General features: G+C 46.9%; 1 protein-coding gene across 1 annotated transcript in view; it reads right to left on the minus strand.

Annotated features, from left to right (window-relative positions):
* Positions 1-7,578, minus strand: part of EEF2KMT (eukaryotic elongation factor 2 lysine methyltransferase) — a 17,023-nt gene extending 9,445 nt beyond the window's left edge. Inside the window, exons 1-2 of the mRNA XM_012647537.1 lie at positions 7,546-7,578; positions 4,848-5,006 (exon numbers count right to left, since the gene is read on the minus strand). Coding sequence (XP_012502991.1) covers positions 4,848-5,006; positions 7,546-7,578 — 192 coding nt within the window. The remainder of the gene's footprint in view (positions 1-4,847; positions 5,007-7,545) is intronic.
* Positions 7,579-10,376: the final 2,798 nt, after the last annotated feature.

Genomic DNA, 10,376 nt, shown 5'->3' on the forward strand with positions numbered 1-10,376 from the left:
GCCGGGAGGAGGCGGCCCCTGGGGCGGGGCCATAGGGCCCTGGGGGCGGGGCTGGGGCAGGACAGATTGGTGAGGGCCTGGGGGCGGGGATTAGGGCGGGACCAGACGATGCCCAGGTCCGGGAGGCGGGGCGCAGAGCTCAGGGCCGGCCGAGGCCAGATTCGAGGCCGGACCTGGGAGGCGGGCCCGGGGCGGAGCGTAGGCTGGTCTTGGGGCGTGACCAGACGTGGGGAGGCGGAGCTTAGGGAGGGCCCGGCGTGGGGCGGGGTCCAGGGTCCTGGAGGCGGGGCTTTGGGCGGGGCCAAGCGATGATCCGGACGCTTGAGATGCGACCCAGACGGGGCTTGGGGAGGGGTTGAGGCGTTACCTGGGGAGGGTTTGGGGCAGGCCTAGGAGCAGGGACAGGGGCGGGGCCTTGGAGGAGGAGCTTCGTGGGGGGAACGGAAAGCGGGTCTGGGGCCCGGCGGGCAGCGACGGGCGCCTGGCCCCGTGATTATTCTCGCTGGTCCTGCCCCTCCAGGAGGGTCTTTCTGGAAGGGGCCGTCCGGGTGGCTTTATCCAAGCCTCCTCCCCATCAGCGCCACCTCTGGGACCGGGCAGTCTTGCGTTCACCAAGTACTTATTAAGCGCCTACTGTATACCCGGCGGTGTTAGGCCTTGGGAGATGTAACAGTGAGAAAACCCAGATGTGTGCTCGGGGTCTGGCAAGGACAAGTAGACATGGAAGTAATTATCACACAAGTATGAAAGTACAATGGCAACATCTTCGCTGTGGGAGCGTTGATACTGCAGGGAAAGGAATCTGAAGGGAGAGCAGAAGCTGGCTCCTGGGGCGGCGGTGGGGCGGTGGGGAAGGTAGGGTACAGAGGCGGGAATGGGAGAGTGGAAAAGAAAAAAAAATAAGTATTTTAGTTCAAAGTTCTTGTGTCTTGAGTTGAAAGGCAGGGCACTTAGCAGCCCACTGGTGCTGCCCCTGGAACTTGAACTGTGTTTGAAGTCTGAGACGTTTACCTTAGCAAATCCCTCATAAAATTCCACGTGCAGAGTCCCAGGAGCTAATTTGTTAAATATACTCGCAGAAGGTAGGTGAGGAGACAGATTAAATCTTATTACCTTCTTTCGGATGAGAAACACTTGAGCCCTGCTCAACCATGAGAACAAGAGAGGGGAATTAATTCAAATTGAATACAATTATTCTCTCCTATCTGTTGTTCCCTCCCCAGAACCAAGGGAGCATGAGATCTGACAAAAAAAATTGTCTTTTATTCCCTGAATGCTGTTGATTTAAATAAAGATGGTGGGCTGCTGTTCTTGCTGTGTGTGTGTTCAGACAGAATCAATGGTTTCTGGGTCTGAGAAGCTGCGCACATCCTCTCAGTCACTGTGTCCTCAGACAGTCGCCCGAGAATCTTAACCAGGGCTGGGTCTTGCTGGCCAGGTGAGGCTGGCTTCAGAGCTGGGTCAGGCGCACTGGTTTGCTTCGGCTGTTTTGCTCAGTTCTCTGCCTGCTGTAGACAATGAAAACCAATGAAAACGGGAGCAGGTGAGTTACACTCATACATCCCAGGCTTATTTTATTAACTCACGTAATAACTATTAATTACCTTTTCTCTGAGGAGCAAAAGGGCATGGACAGTCAATGCCATGGTAAGTAAACCTGCATGATGTTATACTAAGATATTAATACATCTAGGCTAGTTCAGCATTTCCTGATGCCATAGTTGGAAAGCAGATTGAGGAACGACCCTGTGGGGCCACAGAACTGACCTGTCCCCAGAGAAGGAACCTTTTTCTTGGTGTGTGGGCTCTTGGGAGGGACAGAGGTCATACGTCTTAGATCTGAATCTGGAAGGAGCAAGGCACTAAAAGGGATTTTTTTAATGTCCCATGGACGTTACAGGCATTGTAAGTTCAGGTGCAAGTAAAGATTAGGGCAGATGCTTAAAACAAAAGGTAAAATTCCATGTGGTGTTGATACGTGGAGAAGCATTAGGACAATCTGAGCCGTCCTCCAGTTGCAAGAGGGGGTGTGTATGTGCACAAACTACAGTAAAGATTCAACTTCTGGATCTGAGGCTTAAAAGAAAATAATAATAACCTAAGGCATTTTCATCGTATGGAATGGTTGCCTTTTAGAAATTGTGCTGCGGGCATGGAAGTTCAATTGGTCCACTGAGGTTTTTTTTCTTTATCTCTCTTATGGTTAATGGTTTCTGTAGAAAAGGACCAATTGATTTCTTTCTAAAATGTTGCTTCGGGGTGTGGAGACCTTTATAGGTCATGTTTCGACTTATAGAAAATTTTTATAGTTCAAATATAAATTACATTAAATGTGGACTTTGTAATGGAATTTAAGGTTAAGTAAAGTTCCCATTTTCCTTAGGCTGTTTGTAATTAATGCTCAGGGGGCCCCATGCCGTCAAGATAGGAGCGTGTTAAAGCAGAAGGTTGGTCAGGGACAGGTGTGATAAGGAAACGAGAGGCTCAGTCTAATGACATAACTATCGAGAAGCAGAATAAGGCACGCCAGGGCCATGTAATGCTTTAGTTGGTGGCAGGACCTGTGTTATGGGTTAAATTGTACCCCTAAAAGGGTAAGTTGGAAGTTCCAATCCTCGACACCTAGGAATGTGACCTTATTTGGAAATAGGGTTTGTGTAGATGTAACTAAGTTAAGATGAGTCATACTTATCACTGGGGGCGAATCCAATGACTGTCGTCCTTATAAAAGAGGACGCCCTGTGAAGACAGATGGGGGAAGGTGGCCACGTGGCGACAGAGGCAAAGATCAGAGTGATGCGCGTGCAAGCCAAGGAACACTGAGGATTGCTGGCCTCCACCAGGAGCTAGGAGGACAAAGAGGGATTCTTCTCTGCAGGTTTCAGAGGAAGTGTGGCTCTGCTGGCACCTTGATTTTGGACTTCAGGCATCCAGGTCTGCGAGACAATAAATTTCTGTTGTTTTCAACCACCCAGGTTGTGGTTCTTTGTCGCTATAGCCCTAGGAAATGAATACAACTGGCTGCACAATTTTCAGGGCCCAGTGCACAGCCAAAATATGGGGCCCTTGTTAAGAAATCGGGAATTTTGGCTGGGCATGGTGGCTCACGCTTGTGATTCTAACACTCTGGGAGGCCGAGGTGGGAGGATCGCTTGAGCTCAGGAATTTGAGACCAGCTTGAGCAACAGCGAGACTCCGTCTCTACTAAAAATAGAAAAATTAGCTGGGTGTGGTGGTGCGGACCTATAGTCCCAGCTACTCGGGAGGCTGAGGCAGGAGGATCACTTGAACCCGGGAATTTGAAGTTGCTGTGAGCTAGGTTGATGCCACAGCACTTAAGCCTGGGCAACAGAGCAAGACTCTGTCTCAAAGAAAAAAAAAAAACAAAAAAAGAATCAAGAATTTCAAGACTGTGACAGCAGATTATTAAACAGCCCTGAGCCTTGTGGGACTGTCCGGGTTGAAAGTCCCTGAGGCCAGCCAGGGTCGCTGGGTTCTCAGAGTGCCGGACCCCCCGTGGCATGCAGGAAGTGGTTGAAATGGGTTATTACAATGCACGATGACCAACTACAGGAGGCTAAAAGACCACTTATTTCTTTTTCCTGTGAATGGCTGAGTGTGTCACACTAGCCACAAACAGACCCTCGAGAACTCTGATGATGCTGCTGAGCCCGATGACTGTGTTTTGGAGAGCAGGCGCCCTCTGTATCTCCACTCCTATTAAAAAAACCAGAGGATTTTTAATTGCCCAATTATTAAGAGGCTGTTCTGGCTGCTCCTGGTTCTCTGGGAAGTTTCCCATCCAGCCGCTAGTGAATATTAATTATGGAAATGAAATGTACATTTAACCCAAGAAAGTGCTCACTCTAGAGAAAATCTCATAGGGAAAATTGTTGAAAGCCGATTTACTAAATGACCTCTTCGCCAAATGACCCATTTGCCTAATGGCCACTTTGCCAAATGACCAATTTGCTGAAAGCCAGTTCTCTGGAAATCAGTTTGCGGATGTCCTGCTTATCAGCAACTGACAGTCGAACACCTTACCCCAGGCTCCTGATGGGTGGTGGGACAGGGAGGGGCAAATAGTTGTAGCAAAACTTTTAAGCTTAAGAAGAAAAAAATCCTCGGTAATTTGGTGAATCGGTCATTTATTTAATTAGTTTTCAGCAAAAGGAGCTGCTTCCTGTCTGTTCACAAGAAGATCGTGGGCAGTGGCTTAGCAGAAGGGAAGGGATGTACCTTACTCCTTTTTAAGTGCAATAAACACTCAATAAATCACTGGACAGTATCTAAGCCTCTCCTGGCAGAAGAAATGATGGTCAGTGTTTGTAAACAACCTGTTAAACATGGGTGACAGCAAACCTCAGAGATGAGTTTATTCCTGCTTTCTATCACCCAGATTTAGGATTTTGAAGTTTTAAGAATTAGCAATCCCATTTCTGACGTCCCTGGTCTTGTTTTCAGCAATGAGAGGGATTGTAAGGCTTTGTTCCTCTCCTCTGAGCAGCTTTCTGCGTAGCTGAAGGAAGGCTGATTCTCTGTATCTATCCGGGGCATCTTGGGGGCAGGCCGTACACTATTTCCCGGGGATCAGAAGGATTATAGCCTGACTTTCTTCATGGAGCACCTTCCCTTTGGCCGAAAGGCGCTGTGGCTTCCCCGCTTCCTCCGCCATCTGTGTCGAGCTGTTGCTATTTCACTCTGAGAGCTCCAAAGCAGCTGGGAAACAGGATTGTTCAGCTGGAATTTTTTTTTTCCACCCCAGGAGACCCCTTTTTGATTCTGTTTCATCTCAGGACAGAGCAGGCTATGCTGACAGTTTTTTGGCGGTTGCTTTTGTATCTCACCTGGTCCACGAGCATTTCCCGGGGGACCTCCAGGGAGCCGCTGTGGGGTTCGGGGGCAACTCCTAGGAGCTTGCACGTCAGTAGGTAGCTGTGACTGCTGTCGAAAGCCTCAGCCAGGTGATTCCTCTTGAAATCTGGCCCAAAAGCTCTGAATACAGTCTTCGCGTCCGTGAGGACATTATCAAAGCCATGATCGCCTTTGTTGAAATATAGTATAATTCGTTGAAAAACAATAATAATAAAAAAGCCATTTCGGATTCCAATCCTCTGAAAGAAAACTGTCCCTTAGTTAATGTCATGCTTGTTGGATTTATGAAATCTTTGAAAATTTAAACTATAAGGACACTGCTACCCGCAGTGGCAGAGAGAATACCAAGACGCTAAAAGTCTTTAAGAAAGAGAATGAAGAAAGCATGCCCGTTGGAAACAACAAGAAAATAATAATAGTACCGACAAGACTGCTAAGCCCAAACATACAGCGCTTGCTATGTACCATGTATTGTCCTGAGTGCTTTATGAATATACGTTAACTCCTTTTATCCGCACAGCAGCCTAGCAAGGGTGCTATTATGATCATCTCTATGATCATCTGGGGAAACTGAGGCACAGAGATTAAGGAACCTGCCCTGAGTCATCAGTAGCAAGCGCTACTATATATGTATGTATATTTTTTGAGGGGTGGTTAGGAGGGGGTCAGGATTCTAGGTAATTGTTTATTAATAAATGCCAAATAGCTTTTTTGTCTGTCTCTCCTCCTTTTCAAATGACGAAGTAACATCAGTGTCATGACACTGTTTATAGGTTCTCAGACCAACATGTATGTTGTAGCATGTAAGAAACAAGATGCTGTGTACATTGAGAAGTTGGTCTGATATTTGTGGCCTGGTGGATACGGAAAGTGCCTGCTCAGCTCAGGCTGAAGAAACCAACCCAACCGCCTTCGAGGCCATGTGGTGGCCCGTCAGGGATGAAGGCCCTAGTAACGGTCTCACAGGCGCTTCAGTCCGGAGACGGGTGAGCTCCACTGCACCCTGCACTGCAGGGCAGCGGGTGGATGGGAATCTGCAAAGTGCATTCAGTGAGAGGCTTTGAGACCCAGTGGATTTTCTGCCTAGTGGTGAGTTCAGCAAAAGAGTAAACTGATCACAGCATCCTACTCCCTCAAACTGTCCGGCTGGGCAATTGAGAATGTGCGTGTCCCGTTAAATGCCCTCAAGGCACTCCCCGAACTGTTCAGTTGCAATCAGCAGGAACCGGGTTTACAAACAGGCTAGGTGCCCGTGGAATTTCTCCTTGGCAAGGCCTTAGCTGTGGGCGTGTGACCGATCACAGTGTTCTGGGCCACTCGAGGGATAAAATATTAATATATCTCAGGTGATAAATTGTTGCATTTTACTGTGAATGTCTCCACCAACATGAAACAATAACCCCATGAGTTTTCCTGTACCTGTTATACTCTGGAGTTATAACAAGCTGAGAGTAAACAAGTTGCAAACATAATTATCACATTTGGTTCCTGTTCACAGCGAGAGTTCTTCAAGCTCCACCTGGGGCGGTCTTCTGCCATGTGATGTTTATAACATCATCTAAACTTTGTTTCTGCCATGAATTATTGGTTGGCAGTTGACAAAAACCACACCACCTCATTTATCTCTCCCAATTAGCATTGATTTTAGCGTTTTCTTCTTTAAGCTTGTTTATTTATTTTTTTTATAACAGCTTTATTGAGATATAATTCATATACCACACGGTTCACACATTTAAAGTATACAGTTCAATGATGTTTAGTGTATTCACAGAGTGGTGCAACCATTGCCAGAATCAATTTCAGAACAGTTTCATCACCCCCCAAAAAAACCCCGTACCCATCAGCAGTCACAACCCATTTTCCCTGACTCCTCCCCACCCCTGGCTCATGGAAACCACCAATCTGCTTTCTGCCTGTTCTGGACACTTTGTATAAACGGAATCATGTGACATGTGGCCTTTCGAGTCTGGCTTCTCTCACTTAGCATCATGCTTTCACAGTTAATCCATGTTGCAGCGTGAATCGGTACCTCATTCCTTTTTTTGGCTGTGTAACGTTCCATAATAGGGATGGACCATATTTGTTTATCTATCCATCTGTTGATGGACATTTGGGTTGTTGCCACTGTTTGGCTATTATGAATAATGCCGCTATGAGCATTCGTGGATAAGTTTTCGTGTGAACAAGACTTGCAGGCTTTTTGATATGAGAAAATGAGAACCAGTGGGGTGGCTTTCTTGGTGAATCTTTGGTGATCTGTGTGTCATGATCGAGCACACAGGCTTCGGGTCAAACCTCAGCCTTACATTTCTCATCTCAAGTCACTTCTCTCTAGGTTTTGATTTCTTCTTCATTGAAATGGGGGAACTAAGAGCCTTTATTTTGTAGGGTTGTTGGGAAGACAAAAATCAAGTACCTCCTGTTAAGCTGTTAGTGCAGTGCTGGGCCCAGTTTTGATGAATACTGATATTGATCGTTATTGTTGCACAGCGATACTTTGGGGCAGTGTTGGTTGGGCAGGACGTGGGGCAAGGGGTGGGGAACACTTAGGAACTAGTGGGTTACAACTTACAGTGTGTGCACTTACATTTTAATTTTTTCAGAACTGTCTTTCTTTAGTGGTTGTCTCCCAGAACCAAGACAACTTTATTCATTTTAGAATCAACTTACCCCATCGATGTTGTAACCAGAGTCGGCATACATCACGATTGGCAGAACTCGCTCATGTTTAGCAAAGTGAAAGCGTTCTGGAAATTCCTCCTTCCTGTAGACGTTGAGGCGAGGGTGTGCATTCTTCAGCACCTGGTAAAGGGCTTCCTCCTGCCCTGGCTTGGGGAGGAGCACACGAATTATAATTTGTTCTCTTTTGGATTCTAGCATTTTCTCTGCAATCTCTACAGCTAACACATTTTCCTTTCTGATAATAGAATTTCTATGGCTGCTTTCACCGTCAAATCCTCTCATATTTATTTATCGAATTTCTGATTGGCAGTAAACATAATTCTCAGTTCTTAGTGACAACACTTTGCCTAACTTGCATATAAATTGACTTTGCCCTGAAATATGGAATGGACTAGAGGGATGAAACTTCTAACACTTTGGAGATCATAGTTTCACTGGCTATTTTATTAATTAGCATAAGCTGATGTTGACATTACAAGAGACTTAGGCAGTTCTGAATAACCAGTCGAGTTCCTGATGTTTGCATGTTAAATCGCAGATGTTCCCAATTTGAAACTGTTTTCTTATGCTATGTTCTCAACACATATAACTTCTTCAAGGATGTCGCAAGCTGCAGTCTTGGGAAATTATGATTTTTCTTATGTGGTTTCATAGGAATTTTAGAAGCTTATGCTGCTCCTTAAAATGAACTCCAGAGAGAAACACGCACATCTGTGCGCACACGCACACACACACACACACACACACACACGACTCTGTTTATTTGGGGCCTGTGATAATCAAAAGTGCTATTTTCAACAAATACTTCTGAGAAATAATCTGAGCACTTAATTGGATGCCAAAGAGTGGGTATTTACTATTCTACCCTTTAATTAGCATAATCAGTGTTTCCAGTAGCAATAGCAATTGGAAAATTGCTGGTTTTATTAGGTTCATTATTCTCCCTTAGTGTAGTGTTGCATCAATGTGGCTATTACTCTTAAGTTGCTTCTTTAAAACAAGGGTTGGTACTTCCTACAGGCAAATCCTGACTCTCGGGTTGTGTACAGGGTCCACCAAACTCTTTGGAACCAATAATTGGAGGAAAAGTTTCACTTTGGTTTTGCATTTTGTCTGGTCTCTTCCTTTAGGTGACAGAATTTAAAGGTGCACATGTTTTGGGGAGGCCAATGAACAGCCCATCACGGTTGCGCTTTGGTGGGAAGCATGTGTGGTCAAGGGAAAGGAGTCAGCAACTTATTCTGGGGAACGATCTGGTGGAAAGAGATGGATTCCGTGTGTTTGAAATTCGGAAGTCGAGGTTGGCTCTGGGAGTTTTCCTTGCTTTTCTGCTGAGCAGAAGGAAAGCTAGCTGGCCAGGATTCTGTGTTCTCTCCTCCCACCCTTTTGGAGGTCAGATAGTTATTCTTAGAGCCTTTATAATGCATCATAAAGACACAGCTTGGGCCAATATTAGGATGGTTATCGCACTGTTAAGGTTCTTTTAGGCAGCAGTTGCTGGACTTGTCTAGCTCACAACTCTCCAAAGTCTGGAAGCTATTAATGTTTCCTAAGAGACTCAGCTTACACCTGACAGCCGTCCTGGCCTCCCCACCCACTCTCCAAATTCCCTCCCGGTGGTAGCCTAACACGGGGTCCTCTTACAGATCCTCGTCAGCCACAAGGACCTCACGCAGATTGTCCCTCTGCCATTTCACTCTCTGATACTCTGCAGCTCTTTGGGGAGAGGCGAGACCTGCCTCTAGTTTGTGTGGTTTGCCTGGGTCTTACAGCCATGGCTGCCTGCCTTTTTCTGGGAGTTAGGAACTTCTGGATTTGGTGAAATACCTCAGCCACTGATCATGCTAAATTATCGGGGACACTCACTTAAAATCCAAGCCAGCTCTAAATGGATCCTCTCTCTTTATGGCCTGACCATTAATGAAGTCCTGCTGGAATGTGAGGACGCCCGTGGGCTGTGAGCAAGGGACGCAAAAGCTGCCAGGAATCCCATCTTTGCAGCATGATCCGTGAAGGCATGTCACTTCTCGAGTGTCTTGATGGCTTCTAGTAGCATTGGTGTCATTGAAGGAAAACGTTTTGGCCACAATGAAGGCTAATGCAGCCATCTCCACACAGGCAGCCTGTAAGAGACTGGGGACAAGGATGGACTTTCCCATTGGTGGACAGGGGCCAGGCTGCCTCCTGCAGCCCTGCCCAGCAATGCAGATGTGCCCCTAGAAGACACGGGAGCACTGGCTGGGACACTGCCCCCGGGGGCTGACCCAGGCTGCAGGTTTCTGTGATTGCAGCGGTTTCCTGCCAGCTCCTTGGAGAGCTGGCTGAGGCCCTGGCCCCTCGGTGGGAGCTGCCAACGGCAGAGGGAGACACAACAATTTGATGCTCACTTGCCAGACGAGTGGCGGAGCGTCAGTCGCCTGGCTCCGTGCCGGGTCCTCCTTTTGCACACCCGCTTATGAATTTAGCCAAGAGGAAAACCACTCAGATTATGAATTGAGCAGAAAGAAACAAAGTCTTGCAAATAAACAGCAATGGGACAAAAACCATGAATGAGAAAAACGACAGGCAAAGAGAATCCTACCAGAAGCTTCCTGTCAGTGAACGACTACTGTAGCGGGAGAGAGAGAGACCCTGAGTTTTGCATGGCGAATTAAGGGAGACTGTGCAGACCGGCCTAGCAGCTAGGTCAACACCAGATTCACTGTGAAATCCGGCCCTGAATGTTTTGGCCACAGAAGTAATATGGTGGCATGGTTGAGGGTTGTGGGTTGTTGAACCCAGAGTGAGTTGAAATCCGAGCTCTGCCTCTCAATAGCTAT

The sequence above is a fragment of the Propithecus coquereli genome, unplaced genomic scaffold (genome assembly GCF_000956105.1).
Source record: "Propithecus coquereli isolate 6110/MARCELLA unplaced genomic scaffold, Pcoq_1.0 Scaffold27, whole genome shotgun sequence".
In the NCBI taxonomy this organism is placed as follows: domain Eukaryota; kingdom Metazoa; phylum Chordata; class Mammalia; order Primates; family Indriidae; genus Propithecus; species Propithecus coquereli.